This window comes from Eschrichtius robustus, chromosome 20 (assembly GCF_028021215.1).
Source record: "Eschrichtius robustus isolate mEscRob2 chromosome 20, mEscRob2.pri, whole genome shotgun sequence".
Lineage (NCBI taxonomy): Eukaryota > Metazoa > Chordata > Mammalia > Artiodactyla > Eschrichtiidae > Eschrichtius > Eschrichtius robustus.
This window is the reverse complement of record NC_090843.1, coordinates 20,864,684-20,887,411: the sequence shown is the minus strand read 5'-3', so window position 1 is coordinate 20,887,411 and position 22,728 is coordinate 20,864,684. Positions and strand designations below refer to the sequence as shown.

The 22,728-nt window shown below is 54.8% G+C and overlaps 1 protein-coding gene across 4 annotated transcripts; it reads right to left on the bottom strand.

Annotated features, from left to right (window-relative positions):
* Nucleotides 1–756: 756 nt before the first annotated feature.
* On the bottom strand, nt 757–20,144 carry LOC137754348 (signal transducer and activator of transcription 5A). 4 transcript variants are annotated; one of them, XM_068529925.1, is made up of 19 exons: nt 19,941–20,141; nt 18,979–19,116; nt 18,519–18,675; nt 17,263–17,352; nt 14,379–14,553; nt 9,889–10,019; nt 9,494–9,645; nt 8,857–9,012; nt 8,266–8,445; nt 7,095–7,182; nt 6,863–6,985; nt 6,440–6,532; nt 5,794–6,000; nt 5,103–5,197; nt 4,889–5,019; nt 4,300–4,455; nt 3,568–3,619; nt 3,199–3,306; nt 757–2,200 (listed from the first exon to the last, which is right to left on the bottom strand). In XM_068529925.1, the coding sequence occupies exons 2-19, from the start codon at nt 19,104–19,106 to the stop codon at nt 2,038–2,040; spliced, it is 2,385 nt and encodes a 794-aa protein (XP_068386026.1). In that variant the 5' UTR covers nt 19,107–19,116; nt 19,941–20,141; the 3' UTR covers nt 757–2,037. The 4 variants fall into 4 exon arrangements, with proteins under 4 accessions (XP_068386026.1, XP_068386025.1, XP_068386028.1 ...); XM_068529924.1 differs by having other exon boundaries at nt 18,979–19,133; nt 19,941–20,140; XM_068529927.1 differs by lacking the exons at nt 757–2,200; nt 3,199–3,306; nt 3,568–3,619; nt 4,300–4,455 and having other exon boundaries at nt 4,469–5,019; nt 18,979–19,133; nt 19,941–20,140.
* Nucleotides 20,145–22,728: the final 2,584 nt, after the last annotated feature.

Below are 22,728 nucleotides of genomic sequence, written 5' to 3'. Positions count from 1 at the left end.
CCCGCGCCGAACACCATGGAGACGAGCGGGTGCGGGAGTTACGCGCCGCCTCCCCCTGCAGAGATGCAGCTCCAGATTAGCGCGCTCCCGGCTCGGCGGCTGCCTCCCCTCCCGCCCACCCCTGGCAGCCCCGCGCCGGGCCCCTGCGCCTCTCCCGGCGGGCTGCGAGCCCCTCTTCCCTCGCTTTGAGCCCTGAAGAAACCTTGTCATAGGCTCTTGTTCCCCGCCCCGGCCCTCGGCGACAGCCCCTGGATTCCCGATGCCAATGGGGCCAAATGCGGAGACTGTCCTCTCGCCCCAGCCTCCCTCCCAGGCTCAGGCCGACCGTTTGAAAACGCAGGGACAGGGGGATGGTGCCACCTGCTGGTCTCTGGGAAGAGGCCAGGGGGGGAAGGACCGTTGTGAGGCTCCTGCAGCTTCCCCCCCATCTTCCATCCGGAGGGGTTGAGAATGGTCTGGGCGCTGGCCCTCAGCTGCCACCTTGGAGACTGCTTATAGCAGCAGCTGCTAAGGAGAGGCAGGGACCAAAGTTCTCCCCCGCCCCCGGTAATTCCTGCCCCATCTTTTCCCAAGACCTCAAGTTCTCTAGTCTTCTGAGAGGCACTGAAAGTACTGGGGTGGGGATGGCACCCTTAAAACCACAGAAATGGGAGCAGACTGGCAACTTCAAGCTACACCTTACAGCACCAGCTACGTGGGAGGAGAGGAACAAAACGACTCTAGCGGTCCCCATGACCCAGGAGCCATTCCAGCAAATTTATGAAAAAAAATATTTTATTCAAAAACACCGTTTACACAAATGTGTAGCCTTTGTACAAAGAACAAAAGCCTCCTGCTTCCCGTCCCCACCTTCCTGGAGAGATGTTTCAACCTGGGACTCCCTCTGGGACTCCTTCCACTGTCAGCTGCCCCTGGCTGCGTGTGGCAGCTTCAGAGGGAGGAGCGTGTGAGGCTGGGGGCAACGCCTTCGCAGACCACAGCCAGTCATGCAGCTGTGATGAGGCCTATTCCAGGTTCTACCTCCCAGCAGAGTGGGCCTCGATCAGCTTTTACCCCTCCCTCCAAACTCCACAGGCGAGCTGCAAGCCCCTGATGCTGCCTCTTGCTGCAGGGTTTTTCCAGGAGGGGTTAGGGTATCAACACTGCAAGTCCTGGGCCTCCTGTTCACCACATCCTAGACCAGTCCCCCCCCCACCCCCACCTCTTCCATAAGTAAGCAAGGTTGCAGACAGAGAGGCGAGGAAAGAAGGCTGGGGCCAGACGGAGGGAAGGGGATATGGGGTGGAAAGAGCAGGAATGTGGGCAGCAGCATTATACACTTGAAGCTGGAGCCCCCTGGCTGGGGACCAAGAGGCCAAGAAACTCCATCCTCAGAGCAGCTCTGACAGGCCCAATGCAAAAGACCCATTTCTGCCGTGTTAGGGACGTGACCGCGGATGGCCTAGATAAGCTCTCAGTTCACAAAAAGCCTGGAGTCCATAGTCATTAGATAAAAGTATAAAATATCACTCAAAACTGGTCTCTTGATTCTTCCAGCCTCCATCCTGAGGGGAAGAACCAAGAGACCAACATGTACGTTGCTCTGTACGAGAGCAGATGCACGTATATATATGCACACACACACACTTGGGGGGCAAAGCATCTAATTCAGGAGTAAAACTTGAGCTTAGAGACATTACCTGTCTCCTTTCCCTTCTTGAATAATTCCATTCAAATAGCTACTGAGCAGACAAAGGCTCTGGCAAGAAGAATAGGTTTGCCTGCCTGGCGTACCTGCAACTACAGAAGCAGCTCAGTCTCTTCCACAAGAGACAGACCCAGTGGGCTCTTGGAATGCCTCCATCTGAAGAAAAAGGCAGCCACATACCTAGGACTGCAAAGGCGAGGCAGGCACACCTCATACACAAACGTGCGCATATGCATGTGGACACGTGCTGCCTGCAAAGGCATCAATATGCACAGCGATACAGAAACAACATCACAATGAATATGAACCCTGCACGTTTCCAAAGAGAAGTGCAGGGTTCAAACAAACATTCACGAGAGCGAGCCTCTGGCAGAGGTGAAGAGACCAGTAGGCGGGGAGAGGCGGGGGTCCAGACTGTCCATAGGGCGGCGTAAGAGTTCCTCCACGTGCCGGGCCACATCCATGGTCTCATCCAGGTCGAATTCTCCATCCTGGTCGAGGACGGGGTCAGGGCTGGTAGAGAGAGAGGGACGTCAGAGGGAGCTGGCATGCCTCACAGCCCCAGGCTCCTGGGGGACAGCTTCCAGCCTGCTCCCCACTCAGACCAGAGTCTCATGGGAGCAGGACCCACTCTGGCTAGACTCCCACACCCCAAGTTGAATAAGTCAGTCACTGGCTTGTTGGGAGACACCCCAGTTCTAGTGTCACCGCTCACAGCCTCATCGAGTGATCTCAGGGGAATGAGGTAGTTGGGTGAATGAGCTGCCCATGAAACCCCGGGCACCATTCACTGAGCACCTATGAAGGCCTGGGCCTTTCAACCACGTTACACCCATCCTCACAGCCACCCATAAGGCAGGTATTTACTCCACTTTATAGAGGAGGAAACTGAGACTCAATCATGTTAGGAAACTTGTTCAGGTCCACCTGGTTGGCAGGTGGAGTCAGGATTGGAATTCCGGTCTTTGTGACTCCCAAGCCTGTGGTCGTCCCACGGCAGCAGGCCACCCACAGCTCGAAAGAGAATTAATTCTCTTCTCTGGGAACTCCAGAGAGGAGCAACTGATACCCTGTTCCCACACAACTCCTAAGAACAACTACCCCATCCATAGCCACGCTGTATCAAGCCCTTATAAGTCTCATCTGTGCTAAATGCTCTACCTGCACTCTCTCACTTAATCCTGACCCCAGTCCCACGTGGTAGGTCTCTTTGCCTCCATTTTACAGATGAGGAGACTGAGCATCAGAGAGGCTCAATAATCTCCCCAAGGTCACACAGCTAGTCAGCACCAGAGCAAGGACACTGCTACGTGTAGTTTCAAAATGCTCTATGCTTTTCATTGGCTGATCTCACCCACCCTGCACCTGGGCATGTGCCAGAGCCCAGCCTGGCCTGGGTGGTCTCAGACCTAGAGGAGCTCTGGATTCCTTGCCCACCAGCCCTCCGGGTGCCCAGCCTGAGGCCAAGTGCCCAGTTCCTCCCCACAGAGCCCCAGGAGAACACAACCTACTTCTGTGGGTACATGTTATAATGAGCCTGGGGGCACACGGCTGGGGAGGGGGCCTGGTCCATGTAGGTGGCGCTGCCCCCGGCAGAGTCCGCAGAGGCGCTCACAAACCTGCGAGAGGAAGCAGAGCACAGCCTTAGTGAGGATGGGCTCAGGGGCCATCTTCGTGTCTTTTTCAGCTGCGGAAGGACAGAGTGCCCGCTGAGCCTGGGGCTCTGACTGCAGGAGCGGGGCCCTGGGTACCGACGCCCTGGTGACCAAGCCCAGTTCCCTCCCCAGGAGGGGTGGCGGTGAGGGGTGAGGAGAGCCAGGTAGGGGGGTGAGAGGAGAAGAGAGGCAGCAGGAGACCAGAGCTGGACCCGGGACACTTACTCAGGGACCACTTGCTTGATCTGTGGCTTCACGTATCCGTCCACTGCTTTAGCTGCCGAGGGCGGGGGGGGGGAACGGTGATGAGAACCGAAGTCTCTGGGAGCTCCCAGGGGAGTGGAAACCCACCTATGCAGTCTGCCTCCCCCCAATTGCCATGGGGCCTCAGCAGGGATGAAATTTCCCCCAGACTCCCAATAAACACCCGCTGACAATAAACACCACCCAGGCCCTGGCTTCAGTCTCATCCCTTCTCCTGCTTCCTTTTCTGGCCTGTTTGCTCTCTCTCTCCTCACCCCCACCCCTGCCAAAGAAACAGAATCAACACCAAGGAACCAACCCAACCAATGGACTGGGGACAGGTTGAAGAGGAAAAACCTGTCATTTTGCTTCCTACACTCAACTTGAGGGTAGGTTTGAGGGTGGAGAGTGGCGAGGGCAGCGGATCAAGATGGGAGTCATGCATTATCTGTGGGTTTGCATTATGGCTCCTCCCCCAGCACTGCAGCCTCTTCCTCCAAGGGCATAGAAGTGAGTCCCACTCAGTGTTTTGCTTTGCAGGGAAGGAAGCTGGGTCAGAGGTTTTGCTTTCCCTTTCTTCAGTTGTGAGCCCTGAAATCCTCTCCACGTGCCTTTCACCATCCCACGGACAAACACCCACTGGGGAAACGGCCCCTCGGCTCTTCTTGGGGCGTCCCCACTGCCTAGCCCCGGGAGTATCTGGGCAGGACGCACCGAGCACAGGAGTATAGTACTTGGAGAAGACCTCATCTTTGGGCCGGTCGGGAAACACGTAGATGAGATAGCTCAGGTCCCCCAGCCGGTCGGCCAGGGACCGGATGGAGAAATCCCGCGTGGTGAACGGCTTCAGATTCCACAGGTTACGGTCAGCTGTGAAAAGGCCAAGCTCATTCCGACAACCCACCGCCCTCGGGAGGAAGATCAGAGCTGTGGGGCTTCGGGGCAGGCTTGCAGAGACATCAGGGCTTTTACTAGCCTGCACTGGCAGCCCCACCCCTGTGCTTCTCGGCATAGGGCAAGGAAATGACCACGGGCGAGCAGATACCAACAAGGCTGGGTCAGGGCAGAGAAGGACTCGCCCGGCAGTTCTGGAGTCCAGGAGGCCGATGATTTTAGGTTCTCCCAAGTGGAAAACAACAGAGAGGGAATGTGCTTCTGAGCAACACTCCTCCCACCCTCCAAGCTCAGTTCCCATCTTTCCCACTGGATACCTTCTAAGGATGCAGGCCTGATGGAGAATAGGGAACAAGGAAATGGAAGACAGGGCCACTGGGGCTAGAGTGTGGGCATGTAGGGAACTCACGAGAGTCAAACTTCCAGGCAATGGTGATGCCCCCTATTTCTGAGTCGCTAAAGCGCAACAAGAAGGTGCCGTCGGGCTTGTTGATGAGCAGGTCATGGGCCTGTTGCTTATTCACAAAACCTAGGATGGCCCTGGGTGCATCAAGCATACAGTGTCACTGCTGGCAGCAGCCACTGTCCCCTGAGCCCATGACCTCCCAGACCCCCTTCCTCACCCGTCATTCCAATGGGGCTTGTGATGTTTCTTCAGCACCTCCATGACCCCATCAAACCACTGCCAGAAGGTGTAGTTCCAGCCTGGCAAGTTCTCCTGAGAGCCCCCAGGAAACCCCAAGTCAGGGCTTGTGCCCCCGTCGTCACGGGTGGTTCAGGGAACACTCAGTGCCCTCTTGTCCTCACCCAGACCTTCTCCCAGTTCCTCATCCGACTTGCCCCACACTCCAGCAAACTGCCACAGCCCCTGCTCATATCCTAGGGAACCAGAGAGTACACTCGCCTCTTGCCTCGCAGACACAAGGGTCTGGGACAATCCCACGGGGTGGGGGGCGGAGGTGCAAAGAATTGTCCAAGCTGGATGAGACCTCCAAAGTCATTCCTTCCCAACCCCTTCGCTTTACAGATGGGAAAAGCGCAGCACAGAGGAGGGAAGGGGCCTGGCAAATTAGTTAACACATTGAAGACTAGAATCCAGGGACCCTGACTCCCAGCTCCGGGTTCCTTCCATCGTCCTGCTTCGGCTCTCACGGCTGCCTGCATTCCTTGGGGTACTAACCCCTGTCTCTCCTGGTTGTAGAAGAGGGGGGATGGGGGTAGAGGCGGGCCACTGACCAGGGGCATTAACCTGTGTGTGAGGTGGGGGAAGGGTGGCAGGGTGGTCCCAGGCAGGCAGCGGGTGGCGTCCCTCACCCTGTTGAACTGGGACCAGGACACGGACATGCCGTTGTAGTCCTCGAGGTGGCTGCTACCGCTGTTGAACAGCTTCTGCGCCAGGAACACGAGGTTCTCCTTGGTCAGGCCCCGGTTGCTCTGCACTTCGGCCTTGAATTTCATGTTGAGCGCCTCGCACAGCTGCGGCCACAGGACTTTGTCAGGCACCGCAAACGGCACCCTGCCCTGGTGGGGAGAGAAGAAAGGAAAAAAAGGCAGATTGAGGGAGTAGGAGATATTTACACACACACAGATACAGATACCAAGAGGTAGAGGGGACTGAGAAAGATCCAGAAAAGGAGACAAAAATGCAAGGGAAAGAAAGGCTGGGGGCAGGGGCAGAGGGGTGGGCATACAGGGATGGAGACCCAGACCAGGACCCTGGGGAGAGAGATCAGGGACCAGAGCCCCAAGACCACGCTCACAGACCTAGGAGACCCCAGTCCTGTGACCCGGAGCCCAGACAGAGCCTAGGACGTGCCGAGGGCAGGGTGTTCACACCAGCTGCCCCCTGACCTCTGGTCTGGCCCTAGGGTTGGGGAAGACCACTCAGCAGGGGCCCTGGGGTTGGGGCTGACCCTGGGAAACTCCGAGGGGCCGAGGTGAGGGTCTCATGGGGACTCACTGGCTCAGCAAAGGCATTGTCCCACAGCACGGTGGCAGTAGCATTGTGGTCCTGGCTGCCGTGAACGATGACAACCACAGGAAGGGACAGGGTCTACGGGAATCCAGGGAATGAGGGGTGAGGGCATATGACCACCGTCTTGCCCTCCTCTTGGGGGAGACTCCCAACCCTCATTCCTCAAGCCCCTCCCAGGAAAACCAAACCAAAAACAAACAAAAAACACAACATAGTTCTTCTTGGCCCATTGCCTAAATTCTGCGGGCTGGTGCCAGATTATAACCTCGCAAATGGGCACCAGCAGAGTGAAATTAGGTTTTCTGAGAGCATCGGGGTAACTGGACTGAGCCTGTGTGAGGATTCAAGTCTCTGGCTTTCCCAAGCCAGCCGGGCGGCCTGCAAGGGGACAGGGGAGCCGGGTCTCACCTTCACCTGGAACACAAGCTCATTGCTGCCAACACTGAACTGAGACTCAAACAGGACCGTGAACTTCTCCTCCGTCACCGACTCTGCGCCTCGCCGGTCAGCGCGCTTGATCCTCTTTAGCGACTGCAGGGCGGGAGGTCAGAGGGGAAGGAGGAGAAAGCCGCTGGTTACGAGGACTCGAGGACTCGGCTCCGGGCGGGCCTCCCTCCATGGGCGGGGGCCCTGTCCTCACCATGTTCCTGAAGTGGGCGCTGAGGGTGCCTGTGGCCTGGTGATACTCCATCACACAACAGTTGTTCAAGATCTCTCCGCTGCACTCACTGCGAAGCAGAGGGGAACCCATCTCCACTGGGCCCGGGCCAGAAGCACCATCCTGTCTGCACCCTGGGCCCAGACTTCTCCAGAAAGCCCTGCCAGCAGCCCCTGCCCCTCCCCTGAGAGCCTTTCTCCGAGTGTCCCTGGGCTCACTTTCTCATCAACCTGAGAGCACCTGAGCAAAGTCTCCAAGGGTGGGGCCTGCGTCTCTATCATTAAAATTCCTTGGGTATCAAGATTGATGTGGGGACTACTGAGCCCGCGAGCCACAACTACTGAGCCTGCGTGCCACGACTACTGAAGCCCACGTGCCTAGAGCCTGTGCCCCGCAGCAAAGAGAAGCCACCACAATGAGAGGCCCGCGCACCGCAGCGAAGAGTAGCCCCCACTCGCCGCGACTAGAGAAAGCCCGTGGGCAGCAACAAAGACCCAACGCAGCCAATAAATAAATAAATGAATGAATGAATAAATAAATAAATAAATTTAAGCTAGATGTGGGGGCCTTCGGCAGTTTCTAGCGCACTTGAGATAAAAATCATGACCACAGCCTACAAAGATTCCCGAGATCAACCCCTGCCCACCTCCCTGGCCTCACTCAGGACAAGCGAGCCCACTGCCTTGTCTGTTTGCTGAACACGTACGCTCAGTGCCTGCCTCGGGACTTCTGTACTTGCCCTTCCTATCTCCCCAAACACTCCTGACCTTCTCATTCAGGTCTCCGCTCAAATATATCCTCAGAAAGGCCCTCCTTGACTACCCATGTACTGCAGGCGCTGTGATATTGCTTTATTTTAATTTTCTGTCTCGAGGTTGGGCGGGGACAGAGCCAAGTTCTATGCGGATCACAGCTGTGTCTCAGCGCTCAGCACAGGTCCTGGGACACCCAGCAGCGAGATCCTTGTTGATTTACTATGCGTGCGAAGGGTACGCCAGGACAGACAGGGTGAACTGGAGCGACATGGGACCACATCGCAATGCAGGACAAAGGGTTTCAGGGAGGGAGGCCATGCTGTCCCCATCACCCAGGACGCCTGCTGTAGAATAGAGGCTGAGCTGAGGGAGGGGCAGATGGGAGCAGGGCAACGTACTTGCGGGTGTTCTCGTTCTTGAGCAGCGACTTGGCCTGCTGCTCACTGATGATGGTGGCCTTCACCTGGGGGGGGTTCATGTGCACGTTCAGCTTCCCACCCACCAGCAGGCGCACGGTGGCTGCGAACTTGGTCTGGGTCTTCAGGACCTGAGGGGGCTGCTTCTCGATGATGAACGTGCTGCGGGGACACAAGTGACCAGGTGATGCCTCAGGGGACAGCGCTCCGGTCCCTCCCTCCGCGTGGGGAGGCCGCCTTGCGCGGGGCACAGCAGGCGAAGGAAGGGCTTGTGGCACAGCCCCCGGTCCCTGGGGGGCCACTGCGAGTCGGGGGAGCTGGCAGGAGGGGAGGCAGGAGATGAACTCAACAGCTGAAACGGGCTGCAGGGAACAAGCCCATATAGTGTCCACGACAGAGACTGGGCAAGGTCAACAGCAAGAGGCCACAGCAACAGGCGACAGAGGGGGGTGGGATGAGGGTGTGAGGCAGAGACGGAAGGGTTGAAGCCAGAGCTCTGTCTGTAAAGACCCTGCTGCCCGCGACCCAGGCCAACCGGATGGGGCCTGGGCGTGGCCGAGAGGCCGCAATCACCTGGTCACCAGGGCTGAGATGATGTCTGTGATGGTGGCGTTGACCTCAGCCAGCATCTCCTCCACGGGGCCGGGGATGGGCAGCTGCTGGCAGAGGTGCTCAGCTCTGCGGATCTGCTGCCGGTTCTGCCAGATGATCTCCGCCAACTTCTCACACCTGCACAGGAGCCCCGAGGCCAAAGGGAAGGACAAAGCCTTCACCCCCTTCCTCCAGGCCAGAAGCCAGAAGGCTCCCAGGCTGGGGAGAAGGCCCAGACCCAGCTCCACCCCCGGGAAGGCTCGGCGCCTTAGCCGCCTGGCCTGTCCACCGAGCAGAGCACAGCTGCCCTGCCTTCCAGAAACACAAAGAAACACACAGGAGGAGCGACCCTGACTTGGGTCCAACCAGCCTGAGCGTCACTCTGCACCCCTGGCCCCACCCCACTCCCTCAACCAGGGACGCCCCTCCCGGGGGAGGTGGCACAGGACGGGGGGGGGGGGGGCACCAAAGTCTGCATCAGGAACCAGACCACTGGTGAGATAAGACCTGTGCCCCGACAGAGGGAGCCGGCTGCTCACGTAAACACAGGAGCAGAGCAGCAGCCGGTGGCACCACGCTGAGCCCCTGCCGCCCCCGCCCGGCCCCCCACGCCCGTTACCAGGATTGTAGCACGTCCAGGCTGCCCTCGGGGGGCCCTCCGTTCCCCGCCAGCTGCTGCCGCCGCTTCCACTGGATCAGCTCGTCATCCAGAATGATGGTCTGCTGCTTCCGCAGCAGCTGCAGGGTCTTCTGGTGCTTCTCGGCCAGCTCCTGAGGGGCGGGCGGCGGGTGAGCGGCCCTTCTGGGCTCTCAGAACAGCCCCGCAGGGCCTCCCCTCACCCCTGGCCGACCCGCTCTGCCCTGCGTGCCCACACAGGGAGGAAGGCTCTGGCCTCCTGCTCTGCTGGGTCCCGCGCTCCTCCTGGCTCTCTCCCTCCCCTCAGGTCCCCGGGACGGCTCGGCTCCCGGTGTCACCTCCACGCCCGGGAGGGGAGGGACGCAGAGCCCACTCACCACGCGGTACTGCTGCAGCGTCTGGGCCTCGCGCTGCAGCCAGGCCTCCAGGGACACCTGCTTCTGCTGGAGGGCCGTCTCCCGGCTCAGACGCTCCTGGGGGTTCAGCTGGGCCAGCTGGGCAAACTGAGCTGGAGGAGGGGACAGGACACCCGCGACCATGACCTCCCCGGGTCCAGCAGGGAGCCCGGCAGAACTGCACTCACCTGTTCTGGAGGCAAAACCCTGGAGGGGACACAGCTGACAAGTGGCCAGTCAGGGTTCCACAGCCATGGCGCCCAAAGATGAGTGGACTCCGCCCCCTGGCCCCCCGACTCTGAGCTCCCCTTGGGGAGTGGGGAGACGGAAGCTTGGGGTACAGCTGAGGAGGAGCCAGTCCATGGCCTCCCTGCCCACCCAGCCCTCCTCTCCCCATGCGGGGTCCGGCTTAGAGCCACCCTGCCTGGTCTGAAGTGTGTCCTCGCCGTTTAAAAGGTGGGTGAACTCGGGCAAATCACCTCACTCTCCTATGCCTCAGCTTCCCCAGGTGTAAAATGGGACAATCACGGCACCTGCCTCAGTGGCTGCCGTGACGTTAAATAAGCAATGATACAGAAAATTCTCAGGAAGCTGCCTGGCACCATCAGCTCCAGGTGAGAGTCAGTCCTCATGGTTAATGGGTTACAGGACAGGATTAAAGGCTGATGGAGCAGCTCTCAGCCCCAGCCTCACAGGACAAAGCCTCATCAGGAAGGCCCTGCTCCGCGGGGCTGAGCGCAGCAGCCTCTCCTCGGGGAAGGGGGTGTTTCTCCAGGGGCTGAAGGGGCCGAACGTGTTTGTCCAGGTTGGGTCACTGTGAGCTCAGCAGACCAACCAGAAGAGGGAGAGAGAGAGAGAGTGTCCAGGGCCAATGGGGACACGAAAGCAGCAAGATTCTCAAGAGAGGGAGGCAGCTTCTCTCCACACCAGCAGTCAGGCATCTCATCGATGGCAGGAATAAGGTAACGAGGCCTCACTGACGTCCTTTTCAAAAAATCTGTTATATAATACTTAAGACCTAGGCAAGTATTGATAGAAAGGATGATACAAGGAACACCTGTGTATCAAGAAGCCAGCTTAAGAAAGTGAACATTTCCACAGTTAAGCACCTGTACACCCTCCCCTGCCGGCATCTCCATCCCTCCCTCCACAGGCAATCACCATCCTAGATGCTGGCGTTCCTACCCCCACCAATAGGCTTTTGGAACGTCCCACGGTCCTTACTGGGGCTGAGTCAAGAAGATGAGAGCGTCAGTCAGCAGGTCTTGGTCAAGTTCCTGGCAGGCCTCTGAGGGCCATGTCACACTGACCGAGGCCCTGCCCTATGGACGCGCAAAAGCAACTAAGGACACACTAAAGCAACCCTAGACAGCCAGGAAAGCCTAGAACTAGAAGAGAACTTAGAAATATGGCTCTAACATGACTGCGGGGGACTGAGCAGGTAAGGAACATAGCAGAATAATCTGGAGAGCCACCTCGGAATCCTGCCACCCACAGGGAGGTGGCGGGGATCCCAACACCAGGCCCAGCCTCCTTATGCAAGTGACCCACTTAGCTCTCTCCTGGCAAACTGGAGAAGCTTCTGGGAAGGACGCCAGGAGACTTGAGGCAACTGTCTGCTCCACTGGAGGGAGCTGAGGCTTCCCTTGCACAGACAGATCAGTAGTCTGTGCTTCTGATGGGTGCACTTGATAAATGAGACTGAACTGACATTGCACGGTGGGGACAAACCCAAACCAGGATCGAAACCCAACCTCACAAATAGGAAACAGAAAACCCCAGAATAGGATCATCAATACTGTCAACCAGTCAACGGCCTTGGGTAGAAATAACAGCCTGAAATGTCCTGTTCCCTAATCTAGCAGGAGGGCCTTCCTTTCTTTCGGGTCAGTCTGGGATGGATTCAGATCTGAAGAAGAGCTGCTAGAATTATCCCCCCAACATTTACTCAACACCTGCTACGATTCAGGCAATGTGCTAGTCTCAGGGTACAGAAAACACTGACAGGGCAAGGTAGGAGGAAAGCTTAAATAGTTAAATTAAAATAGAATCAGAATCTTAAGAAATTTAAAGAGTTAAAAGGAAGAACAGAGGAACAAATACTGAAAAGGGACAAAACAAAATAAATATTAACATGTGGACCTCAATTGCTATTACATTAAATATTAATGGACTAAACACCTTAATTAAAAGCAAAGATTGTCAGAATAAATTAAAAAGCTGGACTCAACTATATGCTGTCTACATTTCAAATTTTAAAAAGCATGGATAAAAATATGTTTCTATTTAAAAATAGAATAAGAAGGCTGGAGCAGTAATACTAATATCTGATAAAGTAGACTTCAAGGCAAAGAGTGTTACCAGAGATCAAGAAAGATATTCCATAAGTATTAAGGTGTCAATCAATCAGAATGACATAATAATTCTAAATGCATATGCATCTAATAACAAAGCTTCAAAAATACATAAAAGAAATATTTACATAAATAATTGGAAAATTACACGATACTCTAGGAGATTTTGATACCTCTCTTTCAGCATCTGATAGAACAATTAGGCAAAAAAATCAATAAAGATATATCACTGATTCTCAAAGTGTGAACCAGGGATCCCTGAAGGGTTCCTAAGACCCTTATAGGAGGTCCACCAAGCCAGAACTATTTTCATAAAGTCATAGGACCTTATTTACCTTTTCTTCTCTTATTCACTTATAAGCATACAGCAGAGTTTTCTAGAGGTTACAAGATATGTGATGTTACAACAGATTGAAATCCAGCTCCAGCTATCTCCTATTAAGCCTAACATTAAAGAGATTTGTAAAAATGTAAAGCAATGCCACTCTACTCACTAAATTTGGTGTGGGTTTTTTTAACTTTATTACGTTAACATTATATATTATGTTATATATGTTAACATTATTGAATTTATTATTGCTATTTTAAAATAAAACAACTTCAGAACATACATTCAAGTCCACAAAATACATTCACCAACATAGAGCATATGCTGGGGCATAGAACAATAAATTTACAAGAAGAGATCATACAGAGTATGCTCTCTGACAACAGTGGAATTCAACAGTGAAATGAAAATGAAATCAATAATGATATGACATCTAGAAAAACACAAAATATTTCGAAATTAAACAATATACTTCTAAATAGTATATGGGTAAAATAATTAATCAGAAGAGAAATTAGATAATATTTCAAATTGAATGATAATGAGTATACAGCGTATCCAAAATGATGAGATGCAGCTAAAGCACTGATGAGAGGGAAATTGATAGCTCTGAATATATACATTAGAAAAGAAGAAAAGTCCAAAATCAATGACCTAAGGTTCTACCTTAAGACACCAGAAATAGAAGAGCAAAGGAAAAGGGAGTTTGATACTTCTTGTTCTCACTAGGATGGGGTGGTACAGCTCTGGGGTCAATTTGAAGTGAAGGAAGATGAGCCACATTTCAAGACTCTTAAAAGTGTACCTGGGGTGAAGTTCTTCTGAGTTAATTTTTCTTTCCCTACACCCTTACCATGGCAGCCACTAGCAAATTATAGACCTAGGAGACAGGAGAATTTTCCACTGTCACCTCCTCCTCCCATCTTTACCTCCTATTAGGCTCAAAAAGGGGCATTCCTGGAGTTCCACCTCTCCCCAGCCTGGTTCAACCAGGGGACTCTCAACCTAAGTCCTCCCTTTGACTGGGGAACACTTTGTCCATATTCATTCATTCATTGATTCATTCATTCAGATATTCACTGAATATTGGTTAAATAATCGTGATTTTATGACATATCTCTAGTTAAGATCCAGTTCTGCAACTTGCAAGAAACCCAGGCCAGGGCTTCCCTGGTGGCGCAGTGGTTAAGAATCCGCCTGCCAATGCGGGGGACACGGGTTCGAGCCCTGGTCCGGGAAGATCCCACATGCCGCGGAGCAACTAAGCCCACGCGCCACAACTACTGAGCTTGCGCTCTAGAGCCCACGTGCCACAACTACTGAAGCCTGTGCGCCACAACTACTGAAGCCTGTGCACCTAGAGCCCGTGCTCCACAACGAAGAGTAGCCCCCGCTCTCTGCAACTAGAGAAAAGCCCGTGCACAGCAACGAAGACCCAATGCAACCAAAAATAAATAAATAAAATAAATAAATTTAAAGAAAAAAAAAGAAACCCAGGCCAAATTACGTGTTCTTTTTGAACATCAGTTTTATCATCTGCAAAACAGGAATAATACAACTACCTATTTTTTAGGGCTGTTGTAAAGGTTGTAGTGAATAATGCATGCAAAGGGTTTAGCCTGGAGCCTGGCCCATAGCAGGGGCTCCATCACTGGGAGCGTTACTCCTCCCAAGCTTTGGATAAGGTTCTGGGGAGACAGACGTGGATCTAGCCCCAACCCTGCAGGAGTTCACAAAGTGGTCTCACTCCCGTCCTCCAGACACACGCTGCCCTCCTACACCAGCCTCACCCTGGATCCTCAGGCTCTCTTGATATTGGATGATGAAGTACTCTTGAGTCTGCTGCAGCTTCTTCAGCTCATTCTCTGTGTCCTGTGTGACCAGTCGCAGCTCCTCAAGTGTCTGGTTGATCTGAAGGTGTTTCTGGGACATGGCATCAACCAGGATGCCAGAAGAAGAACTACCCTGGAGACATATCAGGGGAGAGTGTGGGCAGCAGTAAGCTGGGCAGTGAGGATGGGGGAAAACCTCAGGCCCTGGGGAACGCCAATACTACAGACCCCAAATGCCAGATCTAGAATAAGAAGGAAGGGTACTTTGAGTCAGAAGGAGAGTCATTTTCCAGAATGGGGGTGGAGAGGGTAAAGGAAGAGGAAGAGAAACAGGTGACCTGGCAGACTATGGCATCTTCATAAAGCATGGAAGAAACTTCTATTGCAGTTCTAACCTCCACCAGAGTATCCCACACAGGGTCCATCTGAGTTCTCTCTGGAGAGACTAGAACTCAACATGTCCCAGGAGTTACCTGGGTTTTCCTACTAATGATGATGACCCCTCACTTCGTAGTCATTCGCTGACCCGCTGCCACGATGCCACCTGTGCTAGGTGCTGGGGACACAGTGGGGGACAAGGCTCTGTGAACACACATCATCTGTGCCCTCCCTCAAGACCTTCTTGTGACTGAGGGAAAAGTGTGAACAGCTCACAGGTGGCATCCTGGAGACCCCAAATGAAGTGACAGGGGAGGCATCCACAAGGGCTTTGCGGATCCAGCCATTTAACTAACCTGGTCAGATCTAGTCCTTCAACCAAGTCTTCAGGGCCTTTCCAATGACCTGCTCTCAGAATAAAATCCAAACTCCTTTCACACCCTCCACGGCCCTAGCCGCCACTGCTGCTCAAGCACACCAGCTACTTTCTGTTCCTGAATACATAAGCGTGTTCCTGCCTCAGGGCTTTTGTATTTGTTGTTCCATCACCCTGGAACATTCTGGCACCAAACCTTCCTGCTGGCACTTCCACTGGCACCTTTTCAGAGTGACCCTCTCTGATGAGCCAATTTAAAATAGGACCTCCCTTACTGAAGGTGTCTTGTTCTTGCGTGTTCTTTCTTTCTTTTTTAAAATTTATTTATTAATTTGTTTTTATTTTTGGCTGTGTTGGATCTTCGTTGCTGCTCATGGGCTTTCTCTAGTTGAGGCAAGCGGGGGGGCTACTCTTCCTTGCTGCTCATGGGCTTTCTCTAGTTGAGGCAAGCGGGGGGGCTACTCTTCCTTGCGGTGTGCGGGCTTCTCATTGTCGTGGCTTCTCTTGTTGCAGAGCACAGGCTCTAGAGCGCAGGCTCAGTAGTGTGGCACACGGGCTTAGTTGCTCCGCGGCATGTGGGATCTTCCCGGACCAGGGCTCGAACCCGTGTCCCCTGCATTGGCAGGCGGATTCTTAACCACCGCGCCACCAGGGAAGCCTGCGTGTTCTTTCTTGTCTGCCTCCCTGCACTAGGATGTGAACTCCCGAAGGGCTAGGACCTTGTCTGTCTTGTGCACCACAAAATCCCCAAGGCCCAGGACATCAGAGGTGTTGAAGAACAGCTTGATGACTGGGAGAACGATTATTTCCCCCCAACCATGACAGAACCTGCGTCGTAGGCATGTATTTCTTAATTGGAGCCGAACTCATTTGTACATTTACAGATAGCTCTGTAATTGCACCAAGTCAAGAGTTGTACCAGTTGACCCTCTGTGACCTGGCTTCTGCCCAGTTGGCTCCCTTCTCCCCAGTAGCACTGAACACTTACAGTTCTTCGAATGTCATAAGGTGGCTCATGCCTTCCTGCCCTCACATATACTGCTGTTATTTTTGACTAGAAAACTCATCCTGCCTCCTTCCTCCCTCTTTCCCCACTATAGTTCGGGCATCCTTTTCCTCAGGACACCCTCCCCTCCACCAGCCAGCCTGCTCCAGTCTGAGTTGGATCCTTTTTCCAAATAGGCCCGCTTAGCACTCAGCTGACATCTAAAGAATCTATCATCGCCTGAATTCCCTTTAGGTGGAGACCAGGACTTTATCTGTTTTTCCCCTCCTAGTCCAGTGTCAGATGCACAGCAAGACCTCAATAAATGTTTACTGAATGAACTCTCAAATTCTTGAAATCAGTGTCCACCACAAGTAAATAATAAATATGACTTCGCTCCAGGCACTAGTCTGTGGTCTTTACCTATGGGATATCATTTTATGAAATTCATTTTGCTTTATTGCAGATAATATACCATTTGTACCATTGTCCAGGCAATGTCTGACGCCTTTATGATTTCAGAACATGGGGGACGAGTGCCTGCTCTGCCTCGCTAGGCCTCGCTTCTCTGAGCTTGCCGGGTTACTTCTTCTGACATAGACCTCGGCTCTGTTTCCCCTCATAGACCACACCAGAGGATATTTCTTCTTTTGTCTCCAGCCCCATTTATTGAATGACAAATCTTTTCCCTGGTGATTTGTCATGCCATCTCTGACATAGATTGCATCTCCTGATGTGTATGTGTGTTTTTAGGGCTTCCTTTTCTGTTTCATTTGTGTTTGTCTATCCTTTGCCCACATAGTATCTCACAATAACCCTACAGGGTAGATACTATGACTGTCCTCATTTATAATAGAAAACAACAGAGGCTCAGAGAGGTTAAGTAACTTGCTCAAGTCACACAGCTAGTAAGTAGTAGAGCCAGGGACTGAAGCCGGGGAGTGGGGTGCGGGTGTCAGTCTACACCTGCATGTGATACTGCCTCTCACACTTGCCCATGTCTTTTATTTCTTTGGTGCTTTCTCATGCCAGTGTTTATAAAACATATAAAAGCAGGTAGAAGGACTTCCCATAACCTCTCCCCAAACCCATGGGACACTCACATTGTTGGCTTCTCGGACCAGCCTTTGTTCATTGTACAGAATATGGCGGATGCAGCGCACCAATTCCATGGGGCAGCGGTCATACGTGTTCTGAAAGAATCCAACAGCAGCTGCCAGTGGCCAACCTCTGCTCCCACCATGACCACTGCAGTGCCACGCCCACCCCTTCCTCTCCTCCAGCCCCTGCCTCAGCTTCCCCTGGGAAGCCTCAGGAACTGTCACCAGAACCTCTATCTCTCCTTGACTTGATTTCCCCTCGCAGATCTTCATATGTGGTTTGCAGTGCATTAGAAACAGTTTACAAAGCACTTCCAATCTGCCATCTCCTTTGACTTGTGCATCATAGAAACCCTATGACATAAGCAGAAACTGTTAGCCTCATTTCACAGATGAGAAAACTGATGCTCAGAGAGATTAAGTACTTGTCCAGAGGCAAACAAGTGAGTGAGCAGATGACTCAAGACCCAGGGCATCTAATGCCAAGGTCAAGGTACTTCCACTATAGTCCTGGCCCTGGGTTCCTATTTTGCTTCCCTCTTCCCACCAAGTTTCTCGTGTTTCCTGCCTCTTCTGGGATGGACTTTTTATTTTTCTGGCACCCTGCTGCTTGTATTTAAGAAGGGCTCTCTAAAAATTCAAGTGAGTTCTAACAAATGCTCAACTATGATTACCACCCTCACCCCTTTCCTGCTGCCACAAAAACTTCCTCTCTCCCCTATATTCCTTCCCCCCGCATCCTCAGGTGAAGGAGGAGCTACACCTTACATCTAAAACCTTAATTCAAGGCTCCAGGACAACTCTGCTCCTCTGGCACGCCACTTCAGCAGCTCTTTGAAAAGCCTTTAAAAGAGCCCCAAGAGGGATGTCTGGTTGCCTCGTTGCCTCATTTCTAGAATCTGTCAGTATTCCTTTCTCTGACAACAGAATCTTGACTTGCTCTACCCCCATCCCTTCTGCTTGATCTGCCCAGAATGCAGTTTCACCCATCCCCCTTCTCTTGGGGACAAACACGCCCCACCTCTTGCTTTGTAATATGCTAAGGGGAATCTGACAGGTCTGATTTAGAAAGAGGGGGTGGGGGAAATTGAAGCACAGAAAAGTTGCCGATAAGCTCAGGGTCATACGGTGAGTCAGTGGCCAAACCAGGAAAAAAACCAGGGGTTCTGGTGCTGGAAAGAGAAGGCGGACACTGCACCCTGCAGATGGCCCGGAGCTCACGTCCACCTGGAGCTTCGTGGCCCCAAGCTCATACCCACCTGGAGCTGCGTGGCGTAATGCCCCAGCTTGATCTTCAGTAAGAACCCATCTTCCCCCACTTGGTGCTCCGCCTTCTTCTGCAGCTCCTGCACCAGGCCCTCCAGGAGCTGGGTGGCCTGGGGTCGGTCCTGGGGATTGTCCAGGTCGATGGCATCCCTTGGGGCAGGGCAGGAGAGAGAAGCCTACTATGGCGCCTCCTTGGGCATGGAGGTCAGGCACCAAGGGGGACGTGGAAATCCAAGGCTCGTGCCCACAAGACTTGTTCCCGGCAGCTCCACAGGCATCGGAGTCTAGAAACATTCCCTCTCCTCTCCCAGACTCCCATTTCCCTGTTCCCCTTTCCCAAGGACACCGCCCCTTCTGCACAGAGCGGGACAGACAGGACCAGGATCTCACCAAACCACAAAGAGGAGACCTAAAGGCCGAGGGGCCTGGATGGCACCAGGCGGGAGCGCTTACCACGGCTGGCTCTCGATCCACTGCGCTAGGTAATGCCGGACCTCGATGGGGAAGTGTTGCCCATACAGCACCTGCATCTGGCGAAGCGCATCTCCCTGCAGCTGCTGGGCCTGGATCCAGCCCGCCATGTCCGTTCACCTAGCGCGAGCAGAGGGCTGAAGAGGAGCCTCCTTGTTAGAGGCGAGCGCTGGGCCTGCCCCTGGCCCTGCCATGCCCACCCATCCCTGGACCGCGGTCAGGCCCGGCCCCTCCCCTCCCACAGACACCCTTCCCTGTTCGGGAAGAGAAAGGGTGAGGAGGGGAAGGCCGCCCTTCCCTCCAGCGAGGAACCCGCTGAGGCTTGGGGAGGTGCTCCCGAAAGTCAGGTGCCCTCCCCCTCTTCCTCTCCCCTCGCCCCACCGGGGCTTCCCCGGGTGGGGGGGGGGGGGAACAGCTAGAAACTGAAAGAGAAACTTGATGGCGGAGGCCCACGGGCCCTCTCGGGAGGGCTGCAAGAATCCCCCCACCCTGCTTCGAACCGCGAGTCCCCATTTCTGGGAACGGGGGATATTCCAGCCCAAAGTTTGGGCAACGCCACCGACGGTTCCCACTGGCCGGCTCTGTCACCGTAAGCACGTGGCTGGGGTTAAGGAGAGAGGGCTGGGGAGACAGACTCTCCCTCTCTTGGGCTGCGTCCCCCCAGCTGTGCCCCGAGGTCTCCCACTGTCCAGTCCGACAGCGCCCCCTGCCCTCTGCCGGCGATGATGGCGTCCACCCTCGGCTCCCTCCCTCCATCAGCGTCCCGCGTCCCTCGTCTCTCGTCCGCGCTGCGCGCTGCGCCGAAACTCCCTCTCGGTCCCGGGGACCGTCCCCTGCACCCCTCCGGCCGTCGGGCTCCGGGTCCCGCGGTGAGGGGGCCGGGGCAGCAGCCAGGGGCCCCCTGTGGGCGCGCGCCGCCGGGGACGCGCGGCCGGGCCACCCACCTGGTCGCGCAGAGCCGTCCGGCTACGGGGCTGACGCTCGCTCCCGGCCCGGGCTCCTGGCGGCGGCGGAGGCGGTGGCGGCGGCTGTTACTACAGGAAGGAGCCGAGAGCAGCGATTTCCTCCTCAAAGGTCAGCTGCCTCTGATAGACCATACACAGCGCGCGAGCTCTCGCCAACACCCCTCCCAGCCTCGGTCGCTCCCTCCCTGCCTCCGCCCTCGGTGGCTGGCTCCCCGGCGAGTGCACGGCGGCGGCGGCCGCGGCCGGACCCCAGGCAGCGAGGCGGGGCGGCGCCGAGCACAGGGGCTGCCCCGACGGCCGGGTCACCCGGGAGTCCCAGCCAGCCCTCGCCGGCGGCCCCGCGGAGCTGCCGCGGACCGTGCTGAGCAAGAGGCGCAGGAGTGGCTGGAGGATGAGGGTGGGAGGGCTGGGAAATCCCGGGCTCCGGAAATCCCAAAGCAGGGCCTCAGTTTTCTCATCTGTAAAAAGGGAGGAGGGAAGGGTTGGACCAGCCTTCCAGCCCTGGCGTTTGTCATCTTTTGAGTCTCTAGATTTAAAAAGTTTAATATGTGTGTGTGTGTATGTGTGTGTGTGTGTGTGTGCGTGTGTGTTTGTGTGGGTTGGGGACACAGCTTTTGTAATCTCAGAGACAAAGCGTATTGAGGGGAAAGACTGGGGATTCCAGAGAAGGCAGCTCACCCAGGGGGCCCCACCGCCCCTCCTTCCATCACTCCCACCACTGTGCACCCTCGGCTGCAGTAGAAAAAAGAAAGAACCCTGGCAGGCAAATGTTTCAACCCCCTGAAATTATGCAGATAAGAAATGGAGTCCAGAGAGGGGAGGGGGCTTGCGTAGGGTCCCACAGTGGGCACAGGGCCTAGTCTGCAGACTATGGTCCATACATGATCCTGCCTCTCCACTCACCCCAGCCCAGTCACATCTGAGGCTGGTCCTATCTTCGGAAAGTCCAGGGAGGGGTGTCTTGAATCCTCACAAGCTCAGGACTGCCTATATGCCTTGACAGAGCAGGGAACACCCTCCCTGAGCCTTGCCTGGCTCCCAGCCCCCTCCCTGAGAGTCCCCCTGTGGGGCCTGTGGAGTTGGGCAAGGCTGCCCTGGAAGCCTTCCATTCCCTTTACCCAGCTTCCCTCTCCTCTGGGGCCGCCCCTGTGCCTGGCAGCTGGTATTGGCAGCACCAAGGGAGGGGCCAGTCTGGCAGCCCACTCACGGCCGGCTGGGCCGAGACCTCATGTACTGGGGGCTGTCATTCTCCTCTCCCTCCCGCCCGCCCTAATTCCTTCTTGGATCTGCCCTTTTCTCTCCATTCCTTCCCCCCCTCCATGTGCCCCCCCCCATCTTCTTACCACTCACTACTTCCCCACTTTCATTCTTTTAGTTCAGAGAAAACCCGAAGTTTAAAGCTGCAGAAGCTGGATTGTCTCCCCTCCCCACCCCCGACACACTTCCATGTGTGGTCACAGTCTCAGTTGGCAGGATCACAAGGAAAGGAATTGAACACTGTAAAGGGGTTCAAGGGATTGGGGAAAACTTGCTCTAGGGAGGAGGAAGCACAATGCCTCTCCCTCTTTCCTTCCTCTACTCTGTGCAACAGATCTGGCAGGGGAGGGTCTGACACACAGCTAGGGGCTCACCTGGAGTGACAGCCAAGTGTCAGAGCTGGAAAAAAACCGTAAAGATGATTTTACAAATGGGGAAACAGAGGCTGGAGAGGGAAAGTGACCCGGTCAGTGTCACAAGGACACGGTGGGTGGGCCCGATGTGGCACCTGTGCCCTCCAGCCTCTCACTGTGAGCAGGTGGCTAAGTCAGTCAGTGGGAGCAGATTCCTTGAGTTTCCAAGTCCTCTGAGCCACGTCTGGAAGGCAGAGGACCACCCTTGCCATGCAACCGCATCTGGGCATCTGGAAAGGGTGGGATGGGGATGCCAGCTTCAGAGTGGGGGCCCTGCCTGCCCCCTTCCTGGCAGTCGCCTCTCCAGCCTCCTCCCCAGGGCCTGCTGGGGCCTGCTGCTCCATCTGGCAGCCCCACGCACCAAACATCTGGCTGGATGGGACTGGGCTTGGCTAGGGGGGTGGGTCCTCCTGGGTCCTAAAAAAAAGCTAGCATTGGGGTGCCCGTGAACAAAACTGGAGGGATTGGCCTAAAAGGGTGTGCCCCGGTGCCTTCAGAGCTCTCACATGCCCCCCTCTTCCCCTTGTGTCCAATGGCGACAGCTGTTTCCCTGCACCTCTGAATCTCTCCCCGTTTGGCCTCTCTGTGAGGCCCTGAATTCGGGTGTCCTTTGTTGCATGTTTCTTCCTCTTGCTTTTTGATTCTCCTTTTGATTCTTTCTCTCTAAGTCTCTGTCTGGGTCTCTGTTTGATGCTGCCTGGGTTGCTCTCCATTTCATTGTGCCTCTGTTCTCCTTTTGAGATGCAGTGGGAGGGGAGGAGCTTTGGAGCTTTCCCAGGATGGGCAAAGGCCAACCAAGAGAGTGGAGGAGGGAAGGGTGTCAGAGTTAGGCTGGGGGCAGAGGTGACTGTGGTTAGGGCTCCGGATAACGCAACTACCCGGAACTGTCAAATTTGGGGTTTCTTTTTGCTTTCAGTCCCCTGGTTTGGTCTCTGCTATTTCCCACCACAAAGCAAAGCACCCTGGTGGTTTTACGGGCCCAGACTATAGAGGAGAAAACTGAGGCGTAGAGAATGGGGGCTTCAGGAAGATCAGAAACCTCCTCGCGTCTAGACTGAGCTGGGGTCCCAGGCTGCCACCCCTAACTGCCCCTCATC

What these genes read in the sequence shown, in the direction of transcription:
- LOC137754348 (XM_068529925.1), bottom strand. Translation starts at nt 19,106, where the DNA reads ATGGCGGGCTGGATCCAGGCCCAGCAGCTGCAGGGAGATGCGCTTCGC. An exon ending in TGGATCGAGAGCCAGCCGTG is followed by an intron (nt 18,676 to 18,978) that starts GTAAGCGCTCCC and finishes CCCTGCCCCAAG; the next exon opens with GGATGCCATCGACCTGGACA. An exon ending in AGAGAGCCTGAGGATCCAGG is followed by an intron (nt 10,020 to 14,378) that starts GTGAGGCTGGTG and finishes CCCCTCCTCCAG; the next exon opens with CTCAGTTTGCCCAGCTGGCC.